Genomic DNA, 23,368 nt, shown 5'->3' on the forward strand with positions numbered 1-23,368 from the left:
GAATAATTCTAAGGACAAATAACTTCCTAGCCTCTAAATATAAAAAACAAACCCTATGAAGGGATCCGTACAATTATCAACGATCACTAATTCTTTGCATACTCGCGTACGATTGCCAATGATATATATTTTATAGTTTTTATTAAAATAAAGGCAGCAATATGCGATTAGCGGTGGCATTATGCCATTATGTAACATCCCACATTATCTAGGGAAGTGGATCCTATAAGCCTTATATGTATATTCTTATCCCTACCTAGCATGAGATCTTTTTGGAGCTCACTGGCTTCTGGTTTCATCGAAACTCCGAAGTTAAGCGAGTAGCGCGCGAGAGCACTCCTATGATGGATGACCCATTAGGAAGTTCTCGTGTGAGTTCCCAGAAATAAAACCGTAAGGGTGTGGTCGGGGCTCAAAGCAGACAATATCGTGCTACGGGGGAGTTGAGCCCGAGATGTGATGGGGGGCCGGGCTGGGATATGACAATTATCTTAACAAGATATATATATATATATATATATATATGTATGTATGTATGTATGTATGTATGTATTTCATAGTTGTAGTAAAAATAATCCACTCTCACTAAATTGAGCTCTAATAAGTTCATGACTCAACTACTTATAATTTGCTTAAGTGGTGGAGGCCAAATGGAAGGATAAAAGGAACTGCATGCTGCATCAGATTCAGATGATGGGTTTCTTCTTCTTCTTCCATGTAACACAGAAAAGTGATATTATATCACATAGGAGGATGTGTTTACAAGTTTCCTCTGCAGGAAAAATAATTGAGACGAGGGGCATTGGATACCAACCACAGCAAGAGCAGACTTTTTAGATGTGAGTCAGCAACTATCTGCTTGTCCTCATGAGGTTGGAATTTGGCTCAGAAAGGAAGCCCCCCCCAAAGTCCTCTTAGACAGGAAGCATATAACAAACGAAAGAAAAAAAATACCAATAAAATAAAAGGCTTTGAGATTTGACATTGGATTTTATAAAGATAGGAGGAGGACTACTACCCCACACAATTTCCTGCATTTTAGAGAGCTGCGTGTTTTGTATTGTGTTGTTGGACTCACTTGAAAGAGAGAGCACTGTTTTCTATTCTCTTGCAGTGAAGAAAGAATTTGATAAATAATTGCAAAACTACAAGCAGATCAAACCTTTAAGGCACATGAAATTTTCACAGTTTTTCACTCACTCCCCTGAAGTCTGTCATTTGTACTTTGTTGTTTGTAAAGTATGTGCCACATAAATAGGTCAACATTACTCTATTCTAAACTTGGAGAGGGGTGGCACTGTAGCTAAGCTACATTGCAATTGAGCCATGCATGTAAATGTAATTAGCTAGGGCCTATTTAAACGTATATGGTTTCTTTTTAAGGTTAACGGTTTTATTAGTGGAGCAAGTTCATTTTCATCAAATAGATAGTGGGTTGAATGCTATAATATGTAAGTACACTTAGTTGTATTGTTGTTGAAAACAAATGTATCCTTTTCTAATATTGCTTTAATTTCATTTTGTGGACAGAAATCAAAATTTTTTTTCTTGCACAAATATATGGTATTAAAAAACTTGAGTATAATTCTTTATTTACATGAAAAATTTCTCGACCTGTTATAACGCGCGAGCATGAATACTTGTGTATATTATTATTAGAAGAAAGGTTTTCCCCTATGGTTTGATCAAATCTTGCATTTCCCTACTATTTGACCAAATATTGCATTGGCACTCAGATCTATGACCCAATAAGTCGAGCATATCATAGTTGGAAAGTTAAATCAGAATGAGAAATGAAATTCATGCACCTTATATGTTTTTTACGAAAAATTAACAAAAATATTTCGAAACTTTAAATCTTAACCATAAGTATTTTAATAGCTTTATTTAATGATTAGAATAAGATCAAACATTAAACAGCCCAATTAGATTGCCCAACCAAAATAATTGACCGAGTTTCGATTTTGCTCTTTGACAATTTTCGTTCTACCGGTTTTCTTATTTTCAATTTTAAATTCTTCATAAGTTTCTCATACGGTAACGAAATCACGCAAAGACACATATTACGATTTTGTGTTGATGCCTTCTTTCTTCTAATACAAGACCCCACACCTTGAAATTTAATGTCTATGGAAATCAAGCTCTTCAAAGGTGACGTTTTTCCAGTGATTTTTGCCAATTTTCGACCAAACCTGATGAAATTAGTCCTCAACCCAAGAGAGAAGATCCTGTCCTCATAGGCTTCCTGTGAAGCAACAGAGTTATAGACTAAGAAAACACTCAAACAAACTTATAAAATAATATGTAATCTATTGGCATGTGGCACTACATCATCTATTGATCCTATACTGTTATCACTTTCTTTTTGTGTACGTGCCTCCTCAAAACTGATACTTTCAGATTTGGTTCTAGAAATAGTAGCGGCATTTAGTTCTGGAAATAATCGCAGTATTTAGTTCTAAAAATAGCGGTAATGTTTAGTTCTAGAAATAGTTGTAGTGGTAGTTTTCGGTTCTAAAAATAGTAGCAGTGACAATGTTCACTTCTAGAAATAGTTGCAGTGTTCAGTTTGAGAATAATGGCAGTACAATGTTCAGTTCGAGAAATAGTGGCACTACAATGTTCAGCTCTAAAAATAGTTGCAATAGTTTAACGGATTTACTAGGGTAACGCCCATTAAGGGCAAGGGCAAGGGCAAGAAGAAAAAAATGGGAGGGTTGCATTTGCTTCCAAGCCTTGAGTTTTAATATTTAGAGTTTGATATATGTAATTTGTGTTTTTTTTATTAAATAGAGTTATTAGGGCGTCAGGTAGTCGACAACCCGGATAAAGGAGGAGGGGGAGGGCGTCAGGTAGTCGACAGCCGGCACTCCATGATCACGTCGAATCCTTATTAGGGTATTTTCAGTTAAGAAATTTTTTTTAGAAAAGTCCTTTCCATTAAATCTCTTTTTTTATGCACACCTTTGTTAATTTATATTCATTAGATTGGTTTTAATTTATTCAATTGGAATGCGTTGTGTATGTAGTTGGAAAAATGAGTTGTGAAAATCATATTTTCCAATTTGAATCTCTCTGTCCCTCCCATCTTCAATGAAAGATTTTCTAAACAATGGCAAATGCTTTTCCAACAAAAAAGAGAAAAAAAAGAAGAAAAAAGGCAAATGCATGCACTTCACGTAATGACTATTGAGATTTTACACAATATGTACCGATGATGTTGGAGCTTATAACTTTTTGCTTTCTGTATAGATTGAAATAGGGGTGTGCTATCCACACACCCCAAATTACTTCTCACACACCCTTGTTAATTTCTGTCCGTTGATCTTTTTTAATTCATCCGATCCGACGGCCGAAAATTAAAAAGGTGTGTGAGAAGTAAAATGAGGTGTGTAGATATCACACCATTTGAAATATTATCGATTCTAAAGTTGAGGAGCAACGTGGCAATAGCTTAGCTACAGTCAATTATTTGCCCCTTGATTTTGCTTCATTTACACAATGGCCCATCAAATCTGTGTTGGGCTAGGGTTTGGGCTCCCCCTTTCTCTTCATGAGCTTTGTGTTGGGTTTCGGTAAGAAGCTCGGCCCTCAGTCAGGCCCTTAATGATTTAATTACATTTCTGCCCATCAAAGATTACAATCCGATATGGGGAGGATGGTGTATTTGGAAGGGCAATTTTGTCCTCTAGGTTTTGAGCGAATTAGGGGGTAGCCGGGTAGGCTTTCATTTGTTGTCGTTCAATGAGGGTTTCGGGGAGGCTATGAGAGAGAGAGAGAGAGAGAGAGAGAGAGAGGGAGGGAGGAAGGGAACAGAGACGGAGGTAGATGGCGATGGAAAGAGAGCGAGGGGGAGGGGTAGGGGTGATGGATTTCACAAGTGGGAGAGTGGGGATGGTCAGAGAAAACCATAGGGGTCGTCCGGATCTCGCGCTGCATGCTTGGATTTCCAAAGATAAGTTCGTTTTTTTTTTAATTCGATTCTTTACCATTAGCTTAGATTGTCATCATTTCTGCCTTTTTGTTGTGAATTATTTTCGAATTTTTTAGTACGTTAGGTCAGGTTTTGGGGGATTCCTCTCTCTGTTATGTCTGTTTGTTCTTTGTTCTAAGGTCAGTTGCTTTTTTTTTTTTTTTGTGGGTTTTCAGTTTGTTAATCTGTGATTCTGTGTTTAGATTTTTCTTTCGTATATGATTAAATCGGTATTGGGTTTTGGTTGTTGAATTTTTTTTTTTGGGGAGAATTTGTGTTTGGTTGTCGGATTTAATTTGGTTTTTGCTTTCAGGAAAAACTGGGGTTCGAATTTTGGGGTTTTTGATGTGGGTTTGGTTTCTTTTTCGTGGAATTTGTTGTATTTGTACCCTTTGGGTTTAGGTTTCATCAGATGGCGTTTGTAGTGTTTATATTGAACTGTCGACTCTTTTATTCTTTGTAGGTGAAATTGAAGGTCAGTAATCTCTTAAATTGATGAGGGGGCCACAATTCGTGCAAGGAAAAAGCCAGAGATATGCTACTATTTTGGAAGAGAACAGATAAAGAGATGGTATCCTTCCCTTCTCCTCTGGAAATGCATTGAGTACAAGAAGTGTGTGCTTGAAAATATAAAGATGCATGTCTTTTTATTTAAACTTAGTCCTCTCTAATGATGTGCAGGAGGCCTCAAATTCATATCTTGAAATATTCATGTCTAAAGTTCTGTAGATCTTCTGTTTTGGGTTTTTTTTTCCCCTATTTTAGGCCAAATAAAAAAATTAGTATGAAGTCTGGATAGTCATTTAGAATTTGGTGATATTGAGAGTTGATGAAGTAGGTGTTGAAGGAGGAGGGGATGGAGAAGGTGAAGGTACTGATGGAGTATGAAATTGGTGAATTTAAGTCTGAAGGCACTATCACCTTGATAATTTGCACCACTGATATGTAATAATTTTCATCAGAAGCAATATGTCGAACTACTGCTGCATTGTCAGAATGAGCAGTTGAAACAATCGAGTTTATTTAATTATGATTTTCCTTATTAATTTGACCATGAAAATTGTCAATTATTTTCTAAATATTATATGCTTTAAGTCATAAATTGAGCAGTTTGTGTTACCCCTGTTGTCATTTTCATGCTCATTATTTAATTGCGGACATTACACTAAACGTGTTCAATCTGTTTCATAATTTCTGATAAGTTCATGCCCATTGAACGCATCAACTTATTATACATATATATATATATGTATATGTATATGATATATGTGACTGCTTTAATCAAGACTTATTGAATGAAGACAGCAGCAAGGAAATTTGAGCCTTGGCCTGTAGAGATACAATTTTGCAAGGAAGCTAAGCTAGGTACCTTCTAAACTTATTGGATGTGAAGATTTGTATGATCAAATTTGTGATTAATGTAATTGGATTCTATTAAAGTTTTCATGATTTTATAGAATTTTTGGTTTAAATTTGTGGGTTTTTTCATTTAAATTGTAGGGTTTGGAGAATTCTTAGTCAAATTTATGGGTTCTTTTGATGCGAATTTATGTGAGATTAATCAACTGCAATGTCAGATATGATAATAGGTGGGCATGTTCATATGTTTTCCAATGTTGTTATTTACTCTCCTATCCAACTCTGAATGTTGAATTAGTCAACTATTAATGTCAGATTAATCAAAAGTTGGGCATCAGTTCATATGTTTTTCAATGTTTTATAAAAACGACGCAATTTTCACTTGGTTTTGAGTATGTGGTTTTTTAAGTAGAATAGTGGGAGATTCATTTGTAAAAATTCCTCAATGATCATCTTAAAGCGCTCTAATACATGCATAATCTGAATGAATATGTAAAGACTACTTGAGAAACTAACCGTATACAAAATATGAATGATTTTATTTGTTTCTGTCTTTTTATGGGTTTGTCTACTATGGCTATTATGAGTTTCTGGCTATTATGAAATTCTCAATTTTCATCTTATCGCTATGTCATCAATCCTCAATTGTTGCGTCGTCGAAATTTATTGTTTGATCAATTTAATAATTTGAAAATGACATTTGACAATTCGGTTGGAGAAGTATAAAATTTGACATAAGGCTTCAAATTGTCACTTCAACCATGAATTGTAATTTAACATTTCCTTTGAAGATGGTCTAACGGTCCATTTTTTTTTTTCAAGTCCAACAATAAAAAAAATCCAACAATTGAAATTTAAATCTAATGATCATAATAAAATAACAAATTTAAAATAGATCCACTTTAAAAAATTATTCCAATCCCATCACCCGGACAAGGCGTATAGTTTTAGCTTATATGAACTATCATTTATGTTTTTAATTACTATTCAAGTTTTCAATTTATCTTATGAACTATCATTTATATTGAAGTTTAGTTGATTGAATGGTTGGTTGGCGTGATACGTTTGGTTTTAAAAAAAAAAAATCAAAATATAATTTTTTTAGGTTAAAACATCTGTAAAATTAAATTATGATAACATAAAAAGTTATTGAAAATGTTCACAAAGCTAAATTTTATCTCTTAGTGAACCTGAATATTTGAGTTTGGGTCTAAAAGTTTGAGTTGGCCTTATCATGGACTTACACGTAAAAAGCCTAATAAATTTTGACCTAGAAACAAATGGATATTGAAAATGTAATGCCAACTACTTTATTGATAACATTGAATTTTTTTTAGTACATTGATAACACTGAATTTGATCAAGTAGAAATACAATACAAAGCAAACTTAGAACCTCACTATTGTACGTAACAACATATACTGAAGCACCAGAAATCTTCGACAAAAAAAAAAAAAAAAAAAAAAAAAAAAAATGGAAGCACCAGAAGAAATCATATAAAAACAAGACATTGGCCTTCAAGGCCCAAACACTTTTTTAACCGCTAGATGCATCAAGCTAGGTTCTGCGTCCCCTCCTCGCCCTTGTGGTTGTTGGCTTCCTCCTGCTGAATTTCTCCGCAAACCATTCATGCTTCTTGTCTGCCAACGTGTTTCCAGCAACCACTCCCACTATTAGTCCGCTAACAACTCCCGGCAAGACTACATACCAGTCAAACTCAAATGGAAATCCAGCCTCTTCATCTTCTTCAAAGCTTGATGGTGGCGCCAGCCTCGAGCTCTCATAACCCTCACATTTCTTGGACAAAGGCTTTCCACACAAACCTGAGTTTCCTTGGTATGAATCTTCTAGAAATGTACCGAATTGTTGGCCAAGTGGTATAGGTCCCCAAAGATGGTTATGCGACACATTGAAGTACTCAAGGAAAGTGAGTTGTGCCAAGCTACTGGGGATCCTTCCGGAGAGCTTGTTTTGAGAGAGATCCAACGATTCAAGAGCAGTCAAGTTCCCTAAAGATGAGGGGATGTGACCAGAGAAAGCGTTGTTGGAGAGGTTTAGCAACTGAAGTTCTCTTAGACTCCCAATGATACTTGCTGGAATCTCTCCTTCAAATCTATTACTTGAGAAATCTATGAGTCTCAAATCATAAGGGGTCCGATAATATGTCAACTTAACACCTTTTACAGGAATTATCATATCGTATGAAAATTGATAGTAATTTCCATATTTATTTGTGCTGACGTTCGATGAGACTTCAAAGTACCGGCTTCCATCGTTTACGACAACATATTTCATGAAATTCCAGTTCTCTATGTACTTAGAAGGGAACATACCTGAAAACAGATTGTTGGATAAATCAATGATGCACAAGTTTGGGAACTCATGATTAGTTGGAGGCTTCCTAATTATCCCATGAAATGCATTCGACCCCAAAATGAGACCCCTCAATACTGGAAGTACCCCTAACCAAGAAGGGAAGATGTCACTGATCTGATTGTTGCCAATGTCAAGAAACTCTAACCGAGTGCAATCGGCCATTGATCTTGGTAGCTTCCCCTGTAACCGATTGTAACCCAACAAAACCAATTTCAAACTATTTTTGTTAGCACAAAATGGAGGAATATTGCCATGGAAAGAATTATAAGTCAAGGCCAGCATTTCCAAGCTACTGGACTTCCCCAAACATCGTGGAAGCATGCCACTCAGGTTGTTGTTGCCCAAATTAAGAACTTGAAGATAATTCAAGTTGCAGAACAATGGTGAAACTTCTCCACTATAATTATTGTTGCCGACACTGTAAGATATGATAGATTGTGGTGGAATTGGCAATGACCCTTGTAACCGATTAGTGTCAAGACTAAAAAGCTGCAGATTTTTCCATGGAAGAGTGACTGGATTTTCTTCAAGGCATGTTAAGAAGTTATAATCGAGGTTGAGATTGACCAGAGTTTCTCTAGTTGCATTCCAGAGCCATTTTGGTATTTGGCCATGAATATTGTTATCATAAAGGTCTAGGGCTCCCAATTCGTATTGATTTTTCAAAAATTCTGGAAACTCTGTCAAGTTGCATTCAGCCAACTTTAGAACTTCAAACTTTGGAAGAGTAGCACTCGAACCAGATTTGACACGCACGAATAACTTGTTGTCCGATAAACCAAGTTTCTTCAACTTTTTGAGGTTGGAAAACTCATCAAACTCAACTAATCCACTCAAATTATTAGAGGAAAGGCCAAGAAATTCAAGATTTTTGAGGTGGAAAAGCGATTTAGGAATTACTCCTTGCAAATCGTTGAAGGTGAGTCGCAGAAAAGTTAATTGAGTCAACTCTAATGCGAGCCAAGATGGGATTTCACCAGTTATTGAATTGTCAAACAAGTCTAGAAACGCAAGTTGGGTCAGGTTAGCCACAAAATGTGGGAAATTCCCCTGTAAGTTAATATCCGAAAGATCCAAGTAGTTGAGCTTGGTTAATTTTCCAAAACAAGACAAGGAATCAGGAACTAAGAATTGGCCTGCGGAAACGTCATGAAATGAAGCCATCTCAAGGAAACTGAGCTGGGTAAGGTTTCCAAATGAAGATGGAACATGAGAATCAAAACCACAGTATGAGATATCAAAGTAATTTAAGGAATGAAGGTTTCCGATAGAACTAGGAAGTTCACCAGAGAAATTCGTCCATGAAACATCCAATGTTTTGAAGGAATTGGTCCTGTTAAAAGTAGGAAAATAACCATTTAGGTCTGTATTCGAGTATAATATAAGCTCTTCTAGGTTTGGTAGGTGGAAAATGCCAACTGGGAATTCCCCATTCAACCCACAGTAGCTTAGATTGAGAGATGTGAGAGAAGATGCATTGACCAAGATATCAGGCACAATGGAGTATATGCCTACATCATTAAGATGAAGTTGTTTTATGCTGGTCAAGTTTTGGACTAGGATTCTCATGTTGGACTTCCTAAGCTCCAAACCATTATTTTGAGACAGATCAAGGGTAGACAGTTTGGATAGCTTTGAAATTTCAGATGGAATTTGGCCAGAAAATGCAGACAGTGAAAGGTTAAGATAGGATATACTCGAAAGGTCATGGCCCAATCTTGATGGTACTTCAGAGGAATTGAAGTTGTTATCTGAGAGGTCAAGCATCTGCAAGTGAACAAGTCGGAAAAGGGTGCTGTTGGAATTGATAGAACCATAGAGACAACTGCTCTTGAGGTCAAGGTCAATGACACGGCCAGACTCCGCATGGCACTTAACACCATCCCACAAACAACAGTTACTCTGATTCTGATCTCCTTCTTGAGCCCAAGATGCAACCTTCGGATAAGCAAAAGGAGATGAAGAAGCTGACTTGTCTATCGTAAAGCTTTCCTTGAATTGTAACAAGAATGATTGCTCGTCAACATGGCAAAGTGTCTGTGTCTGAGTCTGCACAAATGAAAAATAGTGAGTAGCATTGAGTAATAGCAAAAGAAGACAATGCAAACAGGTAAACTTGGACAACCAAGATTCCATTTTCATGGCAGTGTGTTTTTCTGGTTATAGGAAATATTGTTTTATGGCTCTCGAATAATTAAGAGTGGAGAAGTTAACTCCTTTTATAGACACAACCCATGCAAAGCTTAAATAAATAAAAAAGCATGAGTCGATTGATGAATGGGTGGTGAATTGATGTCTCGATCAATTGAAGACTTGGAAGTCATGAATTCTTTTTCAAGATTCTTGGAAACGTTTGTTTTGACTCGAAGTAAGTACTGGTTTGGTACTGAGGTGCTTGTATAAAAAGTGGGTATAAAAAAAAGCTGAGCTCAAAAAGGTGTTTGGTAAACACTTAAAAACAGCTTATTTTCACAGTTTTGGGTGAAAAAAAAAGCTGAAAACGTGAAACAGCAAAAATGAGCTTATTCTCACATCACAACAAAAAATGTTTTTTTTTAAAGCACATCAATACCAAACCAACTTTGAGTCATTTGGATGTAACAACTCTAGCTAGCCTAGCCACTATAGGAAAGTTTTGAGAATGGGAGAATTAGTGCCACGCTAGAACATGTAACTCTTGAAGGTAGAATATATATTACTCATTAAAGAAACTTATCCATTTCAATCAATCCGCCCAAAAAATGGGAGAATTAGTGCCACGCCCTGATCTTGAGAATCCTCTAGAAACATGCTAACATTTGGAACATCAAAACATGATGGGAAAATCAATAAACAAGGCACCACAAAGTCCACATTAGATAATAGTCAAGGGAGTCTAATTTGGTTGAAGCTTCGTCCAACTTGTGTCTCAATTGTTCATGAATGTGACTATAACAAACACCGTCAAACACTTTGTGGTAATAGTCATAGGCGTATAATTTGGTTCAAGACTATAAGCCTTAATCAATTAGTAGCAAAAATATGGTTTCACACTAATCTGATGACGAGAATGTTTACGATGACAGTGAAAGAGTGTAATTTGGTTCAAGACTTTAAGCCTTAAAAGTGGATCCATGCATAAGACTAGAAGGGAGATGGAAGAGGCGGGGGAAAGGAGGTAGTAGGGACCCGCTGACTGGTGAGAGCTTCGACTACTGTTTTAATTTATAATTTTTTTTATTATAAAAAAATTTCAGTAAGCCCATATCAATTCCAGAACATTTTAAGTTTAAAACCGAAATTAGGCATAATCAAAGATGGACCATTTCATCAGCATATGTGAAAGGTCTCAAGACATACCAAGAAAAAGGTAGGCAACAAAAAGAAATTAAACGCAGAAACTCAACAAAATAAACAATTTAGAGGTTAAGCATCTAAGGTACAAGCTTAAAGATCATAGAAAATAAGAACTTACAGAGATTATCAGGCAATTTCTGGTTATTGAATTTGGGATTAAATGATTCAAATAAGCACTTGAAAGAGTGATTGATAACAAAAATCTGAAGTCAACACAACATGCATTCATCTACAGAGCTCAAATACACATTCACTAAACATAGTCCACCATCAATCCACACACATATTTGGTTAAAGGATAAAAGCAAGTTTAACCTGTTGTGCCACCACAGCATCTTGAGGATCATCCGTGAGGAGCAGAAAGCAAAGTTTGTACAAAAAGAAGTGTTGTTTAACATGTTAGGGTGCCTTCAACATATGAGATACATGCACCCAAAAAACATTATTAGTGATCCTTATGGATATTGTTTCTCTGAGTATTCCAATTCAGCGGCACTTGGCTGTTTCTCTTACTCTATGAACTGTTTTTTCTTTAAAGCAAATTCTGCTGATAAATAGATTATTCACAAAAATTATGAAATACAATTGTACATTAAGTGCTAATAATTTTCATAAATTGGCTAGTTAAATTTCCTCGCAACTTGAGTGATGTCTAAAATGAATGATGGATGAGGTTATAGTTTATAAGTTTCACATTTACATTTACCCACAATTTAAGTGGTATATTTAAATTTCAAATGATGCATAGGTTATCAAGTAGTTACATCATTATTTTAAAAATTCACATCCAATAAGAGTATAAATACACCTAATTGGTAATATCTTGAGAAAGAGATACCTAGCAATGGGTCGACTTGCAATGAACTAAAGAACTCGACTTTTTCTTATGATTACATCACCACCTTCAAGAAATACATTAATCAGTAAAATCAGAAGCGACAACACAAAAGAAAATCCCAAGTAAAGTTCTCATTAGCAGTGAAATTATTAGTATTGCACTAAACGATTTAGAGATAAGGAGATAATGATTTAAACAATATTATCTCAATCATCGTTTTGATAAAGAGAATATATTACTTGTCCAAAACTACCAATTAGACCACGGATCAAAACTAACTGTCAAAACCTTTCATAATAGTAAATTATTGTTCTTTCTTAAGATTCCAAATACTTGGATACACAATCTTTTTATAGTTTATATGGATACTTGACCCTCATCAGTCTTGTATACTCCCCTCGTGGCCATGAGACTTTTTTATGAGAGCATTAGACAGAAGGGCATGCTTTGAGTATTCAAAATTTTTCAATTTCTCAGTTTTCTCTAAACCTCATGATATGCTGATAATAGTTAAAGATGAATGAACAAAATTAAAAAAAAAGGTTAAGACCAAAGGAGAACTGAAATAGAGAAACGAAGAAAGAAAACCATAAATGGAACCCAAACGCAAAGAGAGAGAGAGTTAAACCCAAAAGCTTAACACAATCTCATTTGCATACCATTTGACCATATTAAGAAAAATATGAAATTTGCACCCCATTTGACCATATTAAGGATGCAGGGCACTCACATCGTTGTAGTAGTAGTCTTCTTTGTTATGCTTTTCCTCAAAACTGCCATAAAAGAACCCAGAAAGCATAACAATTTAGAAGCAGAAAAGAAAAGGTTCGAAATTGCCATTGGAAATGCAGAATGTACAGATGGAAACCAAATTGAATTATTATGCCCTCTCTCCTCCTCTCTCCTCCTTCCTCCATATACTGGTAGTTACAGTCATCTATTTAATTTATTCCCAACTTCATCAAAACAACCAAGAAGTATAAAACAACAAGGTTAATTCTCACTTTCTTTAAACAAAATGAATTCTACTTCTTCCCATCTATTTGCACATCCCTTCAACACTCTCAATTGATATTAAAATAGAAAACAAATTGTTGCAAGAAAGAAGAGGTTGGGGCAAGGTTTGCAGCCTTGTTGAGCACTTCTTCTTTTGTTTACAATGTAAGTTTTTTCTTCAAGGGAAATGGTACTGAATGTTTACAAGGGGAGTCGATACTACACAAGAACATGTAGCAGAGCTTCTAAAAATTACAAAGGATAGCGTTGTTGCAAAAGGAATGTAAAGGAATGACAGGAAATAATAGAGCATTTTGGGAAGTCTTGCTGTTTTGTTCAGAGAGTTGAGTGTCCTTTTCACTTGCTTTTCTTGCTGCTTTTATAGACTTCTTAGCCCGATTGTCCGAGTTTCCCTTTCTATCAAAATTTCAATCCCGCGTGATTGTCTTCGAATGGGATGAATCACCTTAAATCCTTCATTATTTACCAATTTTGCCATTGAAAAGGTTCCTTTTTGCTAAGGCCTTACTGCCCCATACCTCTTGTCAGCCAAAGTGTAGGGTTGTTGCCTATTAGCTGCCCCAACATGATCCTCTCCTCCGAATCCTTTTAGTGAGGATTTGAAGATCTATGAATCGTGTCCATTCATCGTACATCGTGCAATCATTTTTTGTAAGATACTGTTTGTATTTAATTTTAAATAAAAATATTTAAAATGATTTCTGACTACATGTATAATGAACGAACACTATTAACGGATACCCGAATCCTCGCACCATCATTTTAATATTATGTGGGCCGCCGCTTCACCAAAGCAGTTACTAGCCCAAAACAAATGCATTAAGGCCAAGATTAATTATAAACCCAAACACCGCCAGAGAGAAGGACACAGTAGGGACTGAGAGAGAGCGTGCGCAGAGACAGGAAGGCCGGAAATTGAGAAAGAAGGCCATGCTTGCAGAGAGCGACTGAGATTTGAAATCCATGCCTGCCTCAGCTGATTAAAAAGGTGAGAAGTCGTTTTCAAATCTTTGTGCTTCAGGGTTATGTTTACGAACTCTATTTATTTCATAGAGCTTCAGATTCGAAATTGTAATTGTGGTCAGCAAGAATTCGAAAAATACTTGAGCGATGCAGATGTCTAAGAAGTAGCCATGGATGCAGATGCATATGGCCATTCCGTGGCTGCTGCTGGAAAGAAACAAATGGGAAGTTAAAAAAATATTTTGTTCCCAACCCCAAGATCAAGTTTGATTGGCCAAGACAGCTTGGTCCGACGGATCCTGAGAGAACGATCCGTAAAGGTGTTTCAGGATTAGCGCTGTAGGGTTGTGTTGGGCCGGTGAGTTCATTTTCCTATGTCAAGGACCATTGTTTTTTGTTGGGATTTCTTTGTTCGCTTGAAAAGAGTCATAATCTAACCATTTGTAATGTGTGTACATCACTCAATTAAAAAAATGTCGTATCCAGTGCACAAGGCTCCCGCTTTACGCAGGGTCTGGGAGAGGTGAATGTCGGCTAGCCTTACCCCATTTATGGAGAGGCTGCTCCCAAGTCTCGGACCTACCGCTCATGGGCGAAGGCACTTGCCATCGCACCAAGTGCGACCTCTTTGTGTACATCAATCAATTAATGGAAAATAATCTATCTTCTAAGTTTCTTAAACATTGCCTCGGAAATTTACATTCGCATCCACGTTTAATGTAGTTATATGGGATACAATGTCTCCATCTACAACCTCCCGAGCTTCTATTCTCTCTCTCTCTCTCTCTCTCTCTCTCATGTCATATGCCCGCCATAGTTATCAACTTTCTTGCTTACAACTAAATTGTCAAATGCTCTGAAATCATACTATATTTCAGAGCCTTAAACTCCATAGATCAAAATTCCAACATCAGAAAAAAAAAATCACACGTAAAGATGGAGGAAGGCAAAGACAGGACAGAAGGGGGTTTGGGGCACAAAAGGGATCTTTATACACATCACATACACGTATCCACACAGAGTACACACACTTACCTACACTTACACATTTTATATACATACAGAGTACACACACGTGCAGTGTCACACAAACACTGTCATGCACTTATACACACACAACACATACAATATATACTCACACGTTTATACCTTTTTTTATCGCATGGAAAATATTGTTGTTTTTCCTCGGCAATACAATATACACTCACACATGTAGTACACACATTGTTGTTTTTCCTTATTTGATTATTGGGATGCCAAACTTTAAGAATTTGTGTATAATTTGATTCTTTGGTATACTCAGTTAATTAGCTAAGAATTGGTTTACATATATATATATATATATATATATATGATTTTGGACTGTGGTTTTTCTCTAACTGAATTTGTTTTGATTCAATGGGTTAGTGAGTTAAAACTACAAGAGGGTTTCTTTTGGTTTTTGGGCTGTTCTTAACTTTCTGTTTCCTGATTGAATTTGGTTTGATTCAATTGGGTTAGTGACCTAAATTGCAAAGGGGGTTTGTTTTGGTTTTTGAATGGCTCTTATTGGTTGTGTGCGAGGCTGGAGGAATTGAACTAAACCACGCAATGGACATTCATAATATGTGCAAGTAGGTATTACATATATAAATTGCTTATGTGCTTAATGGTTTGCATTGCTTGCTGTTTTTGCATAATGGTTTGAATTTGTGCTTAGGTTGGTTTAAAACCCAGGTTGTGTGAGTTATTGAAGATGCTCAAGCAATTGGAGTTTGTTTATTAGAAGGATGGTTAAACATTCTGTTTTATTGGGTACATGCACACATAGAATTCATCTAAAGGAAGGTTTAGGTTCTTTGAGGCTTTTTATCTGGTTATGTCAATTTGGAATAAAGGAAAGAGAAAAAAAAAACAAAGGGATTTTATTTGGGGGTTAATACTAAGATTGGGGTAATCAACATTTTATGTTTTCAAGTCGAAGTCATTCATTTTCGACAGGAAGTTTTCATTAGGATTGGGGAGAAATTCTGATGTACTACTTAATCTCACAAATTTGTAAAGCTAATCAAAAGTAGATTGAACCTGACTGTTTAATCAGTTTATAATAATTGAAGTTTTATTTATTAGAATTTTAGCCATTTTTATCAAGCCTCATGTGGAATTAAGGGTACTTTTGGAAAGGAAACTTCTTCATTAAGGTTGCCAAAAACCTTCTGGTGGGATTAGGGTGCATGCGCAGTAAAATTTTAGATTAAAATTCGTTTTTCTTTGGCATTTTTTATTTTTATTTTGATCTAAGAGTCTATATTTTTTAATTTTTCAAATCCAAAGATATAGAATAAAGATCCAATGGATGAAATTTAAATTCAACGTCAAAATAATAAAATAAAAATTTTAAGACGATCTACTTAAAAAAATTATTTTCCAATCCCATCACCAGGACAAGGTAAATACTTTTAGCTTATATGATCATTTATATGTTCAATTAGGGTTTAAGTTTTTAGTTTATGTTATGATTATCATCTATATTGAAGTTTTGGTTGGTTGAGTGGTTGATTGGTGTGATTTGTTCGATATAATTTTTTTTGTCGAAATTTAATTTTTTTTATATTAAAATATTTGTAAAATTAAATTAAGATAACATAACTCAAAGTTACAAAAAATCATTTCCGAAAAAAATAGGGTTAAAACAATTCCACCATAGTTAATATATTTTAAGTCATGAAATTTAGGTCTTGAGGGTTGAGTAATGTTTACTGTTCATAGACTTCAATTTTGTATTTTGGTAAACCTAAATATTTGAGTTTGGGCCCCTTCATTACTACGGTTTGATGGTATTACTCTTCACTTGAAAGTGAGATGTCTGAAGTTCGAATCTCATGGATAACGAATTTGATACCAAATTAGGTTGCTTATTGTGTAGCTTAACCAAACTCCCTCTCTTCCAAGTGTAAAAATATCGATGTACTAAAAAAAAAAATTTGAGTTTAGGTCCAAAAATTGAAGTTGGTCTTATGGAGGGTTTACATGTGAAAAGCCCTAATAAATTGTCTATACTAAAGCTCAATAAGGGAAAAAAACACTATTCTTAAGCACAATGAATGGACAGAAAAGCCCTTGTATCTCTATTACTTTTCAATGCTATTTTTTTTATGGGAATTGTTATTAGCACTTTAAAAATCACATTCTACACTTCAAACTTTTTATATTTGGAAAGAAAAATACACTGAGCACAAGGAAAAATTTATGGACAAATTGAGGAGGCAGGGCCTTTTTGGCCATTTTACTATGCTGATAAAAAAAGGAAGTGTTATTGGCACTTCAAAAATCTCATTCTATACTCCTCACAAGTGTATTTATCTGCATAGTAAAATGGCCAAAAAGGCCCTGCATCTTCAATTTGTCCAGAAATTTTTCCTTGTGCTCGTAAAACAAGTGATGCATTACATGTTATTATATAGGTGATAGAAAATTTTATTTTTTATGTTATTAATTTTTTAATATAAGAATCTTATGATTTATATAGAGACATGTAATTAATCACCTTGTGTTGCAGGTCATTGAAAAATCTCTCCAATTTATCGACTCACCGTTTTTCTAGATACTTCCCAGTTCCCACATCGTTTTTCTCACCGCTAAAACCCTCACATCGCTGCTTGCCTCTACTCTCCCTGTTTTTCTTCTTGCCTCAACTGCTAAAATCTCTTCGATTCTACCAACCGCCGCAACCGTTCAGACTTTCCCAAAGGTAAATTCTTTTCTCATCCTTACAAAATTTGATATTGATTTTGAAAATAATGAAAACCCCATAAAACAAACTGACTTTCTCAACCGAAGATTATGATATATGTTTCGCATTTGATTATTTAGGATAATTACATGCGTGAGGATTATTAAATGATATATTTGATAAATCCGTCTAATTTTTAGGTACGAGCCTTTAGATTATAACTCACTTTATGGTTTTGCATTAGCAGACATCTGTACTCACCTTCTTAAGCAAGTCTGGAGGAAATCTGCTCTTAGTTGATGCTTTGTCTCCGCCTTTTTTGCCTGCTTTAATTTGCTTTCTTCTGATTTCTAACTTAAAAAAATATTATGGTGAGGAGAAGGATAAATATTATGTGCCTACAAGAAACTAAGTGGGTTGGTAGTAAGGCAAAGGATCTAGAAAACTCAGGGTTTAAACTTTGGTATTCGGGCACAAATAGAACGAGAAACGGTGTTGGCATCATCGTGGACAAGACCTTGGTACAAGATGTTGTAGATGTCAAGAGGGTAGGAGATAGAATCATGGCAATCAAGATTGTAATAGGACAAGAACTTATCAATGTGATTAGTGCGTACGCACCTCAAGTAGGGTTGGATACGAGTTCGAAGGAGAAATTTTGGGAAGATCTTGGAGACTTGGTGCAAGGAATTGCTCAGACGGAGAAATTATTTATAGGAGGAGATTTAAATGGACACGTGGGCAGGGAGACAGGCAACTATGGAGGTTTTCATGGTGGCCATGGTTTTGGGGAGAGAAACGAGGATGGGGAAGCTATCTTGGATTTTGCAATGGCATATGATCTCTTCTTAGCCAACACCTTCTTTAAGAAGAGAGAAGAACATGTGATCACCTACAAGAGTGGGTCGTCAAAAACACAAATAGATTTTCTTCTAATGAGGAAAGGGGATCGTATAACTTGTAAGGATTGCAAAGTTATACCAGGAGAGAGCGTGGCTAATCAACATCGCTTGTTGGTGATGGATGTACATATCAAAAGAGTAAGACAAAAGAACAAGACTTGGAAGTGCCCAAGGACTAGATGGTGGAATCTAAAAGAAGAAAAACAAGCCATTTTCAAAGAGAAGGTAATCACCCAATGTGTGTGGGATAGAGATGGGGAAGCTAGCCAAATGTGGGATTCCATGGCTAGTTGTATCCGAAAAGTAGCAAAAGAGGTATTAGGAGAGTCCAAGGGCTTTGCCCCACACCAAAAGGAATCTTGGTGGTGGAATGAGGAGGTACAAACAAAGATGAAGGATAAGAAGGAATGTTGTAAAGCCTTATACAAGGAGAGGACCGATGAAAATGGTGAAAGGTATAGAAAAGCGAAGCAAGAGGCGAAGAAAGCTGTCAGAGAAGCTAAGTTAGCGGCTTACGACGATATGTATAAACGACTAGATACCAAAGAAGGAGAGTTGGATATCTATAAACTATCTAGAGCAAGAGAAAAGAAGACAAGGGACCTAAACCAAGTGAGGTGCATCAAGGATGAGGATGGAAATGTTCTTGCTACAGAGAACGCGGTTAAAGACAGATGGAGAGGTTATTTTCATAATCTTTTCAATGAAGGACATGAAATGAGTGCTTCTTTAGGGGAGTTGAGTAACTCAGAAGAGTGTAGAAACTACTCTTTTTATCGTCGAATCCGGAAGGAAGAAGTGGTTGTAGCTTTGAAGAAGATGAAGCATAAAAAAGCAATAGGCCCAGACGATATACCAATCGAAGTGTGGAAACTTTTGGGAGAGACATGTATAACATGGCTCACTGACTTTTTCAATAGGATTTTGAAAACGAAGAAGATGCCAAATGAGTGGCGAACGAGCACTTTGGTGTCTATCTACAAGAATAAGGGCGACGTACAAAATTGCATGAACTATAGGGGTATTAAGCTAATGAGTCATACAATGAAGCTCTGGGAGAGAGTCATTGTAGATTGAGGCAAGAGACACGGGTTTCGGACAACCAATTCGGGTTCATGCCAGGGCGCTCAACCATGGAGGCAATCTATCTCTTACGAAGATTAATGGAAAGATATAGAGATGGGAAAAAGGATTTACACATGGTCTTTATAGATTTGGAAAAAGCGTATGATAGGGTCCCAAGAGACATTCTTTGGAGGATTTTAGAGAAGAAAGGAGTACGAGTAGCATATATCCAAGCTATAAAGGATATGTATGAAGGAGCAAAGACTGCCGTAAGAACTCATGAAGGACAAACCGAAAGCTTTCCCATAACTGTAGGATTACATCAAGGCTCATCCTTAAGTCCTTACCTTTTTGCGTTGGTAATGGATGAGTTAACATGACATATTCAAGATGATATTCCTTGGTGTATGCTTTTCGCAGACGATATAGTGTTGATAGATGAAACTCAAGAAGGGGTAAATGCAAAGCTTAACCTTTGGAGAGAAGTGTTGGAATCTAAAGGTCTTCGCCTAAGCCGATCAAAGATAGAATATATGGAGTGCAAATTCAGTGCAAATGGAGGCCAAAACGAGTTAGGGGTGAGGATCGGAGATCAAGAAATACCAAAGAGCGACCGTTTTCCTTACCTAGGATCTATCTTGCAAAAGAACGGAGAATTAGATGGAGATCTCAACCATAGAATACAAGCTGGATGGATGAAGTGGAAGAGTGCATCCAGCATGTTGTGTGACCGCCGTATGACACTGAAGCTCAAGGGAAAATTTTATAGGACGGCAATAAGGCCAGCGATGCTGTATGGCACAAAATGTTGGGCGGTGAAACATCAACACGTACACAAAATGGGTGTAGCGGAGATGAGGATGCTTCGTTGGATGTGTGGGCACACGAGAAAGGATAAGATTAGGAATGAGGATATCCGGGGTAAAGTAGGAGTAGCCGAAATTGAAGGAAAGATGAGAGAAAATCGGTTTCGGTGGTTTGGACATGTGCAAAGAAGGCCTACTGACGCTCCGATTAGAAGATGCGACTATGGGACAGAGGTTCAGGGCCGAAGGGGTAGAGGAAGACCTAGGAAAACTTTGGAAGAGACTCTAAGAAAAGACTTAGAGTACTTGGATCTAACGAAGGACATGACACAGGATCGAGCACAATGGCGTTCTAAGATTCATATAGCCGATCCCACTCAATGACTTGGATTTTCCAAGTCTCCAACCGAGAAGTTTTCCTCACTCGGGAAATTAAGGGAACACTACCCCAACCTACATGCTCCACTCAGAAAGCTTCAACATACAAGCTTCAACAAAAGAAAATTCAAAGAACTTAGCGAAGAAGGCTTTGGTGTATTTAACACAATACGTTGAAATGAAGAAAAGCTTATTTATTTATATCCCCGATAAGCTACAAATATGTACATATACATGAGTCAAAATAAACACACAAGAGGGAGCATTCACAAAGGTTGCTTAGGAGAAGTCTCAGCAGTCGGTAGAGCCCTAGAAAGAGAAGGCACCGGAGGGGGATCATTTGGAGCCTCAGTACTGGACAGAACCTTAGAAGGAGGAGGCATCAGAGGTTGATCATTTGGAGCTTCATTACGCGGTACAGCCCCAGAAGACGAAGGCAATAAATGCCTTTGGAACAAACCCACAAATCTCTGATGATCAAGTAAAACCTGACCATCAGTTTCCTTCATCTGGTCAAGCTTCCTCTTCATGTTTGTAGCATAGTCATGTGCGAGCCGGTGCAACTGTTTATTCTCATGCTTGAGCCCTCTAATCTCCTGTTTAAGACTCATCACTTCCGCCGCCAATGATTCAACTTGGCGGGTTCGAGCAAATAGGCGTTGGGCCATATTAGACACAGAACCTGCACACTGAACACTGAGAGCCAGCGAATCCTTAACAGCTAACTCATCAGACCGTTTGGAAAGTAGTCTGTTATCTTTGGGAGTAAGAAGGTTCCTGGCCACCACCGCAGCGGTCATATCATTCTTCATCACGGAATCTCCAACGGTAAGAGGACCAGTAGGGGAGACGAAGGATGGGCGCCATATGTTGTCTGGAGAAGGCGGGGCTGCCTCTTCAACAAGGTTCAAGTCAAAACGACGGTCGGAGGGGCCAGACATTTTCAAAGGTGTTAAAGCGAGAAAAGATCGGACAAATCAAGATCTTAGAAGTGCAAGAATGAAGCTTCTACTGGTGGAGATTCAAGTGTGCTTTGGAACTTAATGCCAGCCCCTATAAAAATCTGCACTCGGCGGAGCTTCAGAAATCGAAGAGGCGCCTGCTCAGAAACCGAAGAGGCGTTTGCTTTCTCAAAAGCTGGGCTGCTTAGAGATCACAAGGGTTGATCTCAGAAATCGAAGAGGCGTTTGCTTTCTCAAAAGTTGGGCTGCTCAAAGACCACGAAGGCCGATCTCAGAAATCGAAGAGGCGCTCGCTTTCTCAAAAGCTGGGCTCCCCAGAGACCACGAGGGCCGATCTCAGAAATCGAAGAGGCACCTACTTTTCCAGCCTTGTCAGCACATGTCACACGCACACTCAGCTTTGCGGAAATTATGGGCATTCTGTCAAAGACTTCTGGGGAGGTAGAAAACACATGAATCTTACTGTTCAATCACCCACTTCCCACACGCAACAATAGCTCATGGGTACCACAGATAACTTTGCCAAAGTTCTCTGCCAAAGTTGAGCACGTGAAGCCTGCAGCTCCCACTACATTGCTCTGACCAAGAAGGGTAAAAGAATAGCAAAGAAACAGAACTAACAAAGTTTAGACCCATAAATTTTGAAGGTCTAGCTACTATATTATTACTCACAAGGGTAAAGGAACAGTACCACTGATGGATAATTGGAAAGTCTCTGTGTGTCAACCTCTGTGCTTCGTGGCAAGGTAGACTAGCAAACATGCCCAACCTTTACTCACATTCGAGAAAACACTCCCAACAAGATTGCTTGCTCCAAAATCGAAGAGGCACCGTCCTCCGAATCTCGAGAGCCAAACTCCCAACATGACTACTTTCTTAAAAATCGAAGAGAGGGTAAATGAACAGTACCATTGCTGGATAATTGGAAAGTCCCTGTGTGTCAACCTCTGTGCTTCGTGGCAAGGTAGACTAGCAAACATGCCCAACCTTTACTCACATTCGAGAAAACACTCCCAACAAGATTGCTTGCTCCAAAATCGAAGAGGCACCGCCCTCCGAATCTCGAGAGCCAGACTCCCAACATGATTACTTTCTCAAAAATCGAAGAGACACTGCTCCCCGAATCTCGAGAGCCAAACCCCTAGCATGATTGCTTTCTCAAAAATCGATGAGGCATCGTTCTCCGAATCAATCGAAGAGGCGCTCGCTTTCTCAAAAGCTGGGCTGCTCAGAGACCACGAGGGCCGATCTCAGAAACCGAAGAGGCACCTACTTTTCTAGCCTTGTCAGCACCTGTCACACGCACACTCAGCTTTGTAGAAATTATGGGCATTCTGTCGAAGACTTCTGGTGAAGTAGAAAGCACATGAATCTTACTGTTCAATCACCCACTTCCCACACGCAACAATAGCTCATGGGTACCACAGATAACTTTGCCAAAGTTCTCTGCCAAAGTTGAGCACGTGAAGCTTGCAGCTCCCACTACATCGCTCTGACCAAGAAAGGTAAAAGAATAGCAAAGAAACAGCACTAACAAAGTTTAGACACATAAATTGTGAAGGTCTAGCTACCATATTATTACCCATAAGGGTAAAGGAACAGTACCACTGCTAGATAATTGGAAAGTCCCTGTGTGTCAACCTCTGTGCTTCGTGGCAAAGTAGACTAGCAAACATGCCCA

The 23,368-nt window shown here is 37.4% G+C and overlaps 1 protein-coding gene and 2 long non-coding RNA genes across 8 annotated transcripts in view; 2 read left to right on the top strand and 1 right to left on the bottom strand.

Moving 5' to 3' along the window:
- The first annotated feature begins 3,729 nt into the window (after positions 1-3,729).
- Positions 3,730-5,920, top strand: LOC126583928 (uncharacterized). The gene is made up of 3 exons (XR_007609885.1): positions 3,730-4,544; positions 5,275-5,338; positions 5,474-5,920. It is a non-coding gene; the product is annotated as an uncharacterized LOC126583928 (long non-coding RNA).
- Positions 5,921-6,763: 843 nt separating this feature from the next.
- LOC126634473 (receptor-like protein 6) overlaps positions 6,764-23,368 on the bottom strand; it is a 151,264-nt gene continuing 134,659 nt past the window's right edge. The window contains exon 2 of one of the 2 annotated variants that reach the window (XM_050305003.1): positions 6,764-8,896. In XM_050305003.1, the coding sequence (XP_050160960.1) occupies positions 6,890-8,896 (2,007 nt within the window). In that variant the 3' untranslated portion in view covers positions 6,764-6,889. The remainder of the gene's footprint in view (positions 8,897-23,368) is intronic. The other variant, XM_050305004.1, reaches the window with a different exon arrangement.
- The window catches only part of LOC126634481 (uncharacterized), a 47,202-nt gene continuing 37,591 nt past the window's right edge, over positions 13,758-23,368 (top strand). For 3 of the 5 annotated variants that reach the window (XR_007627351.1, XR_007627352.1, XR_007627355.1), the window contains exons 1-2: positions 13,758-14,220; positions 17,401-17,592. This is a non-coding gene — a long non-coding RNA (uncharacterized LOC126634481). The remainder of the gene's footprint in view (positions 14,221-17,400; positions 17,593-23,368) is intronic. The other 2 variants (XR_007627353.1, XR_007627354.1) reach the window with 1 other exon arrangement.

Source organism: Malus sylvestris, chromosome 9 (genome assembly GCF_916048215.2).
Source record: "Malus sylvestris chromosome 9, drMalSylv7.2, whole genome shotgun sequence".
Lineage (NCBI taxonomy): Eukaryota > Viridiplantae > Streptophyta > Magnoliopsida > Rosales > Rosaceae > Malus > Malus sylvestris.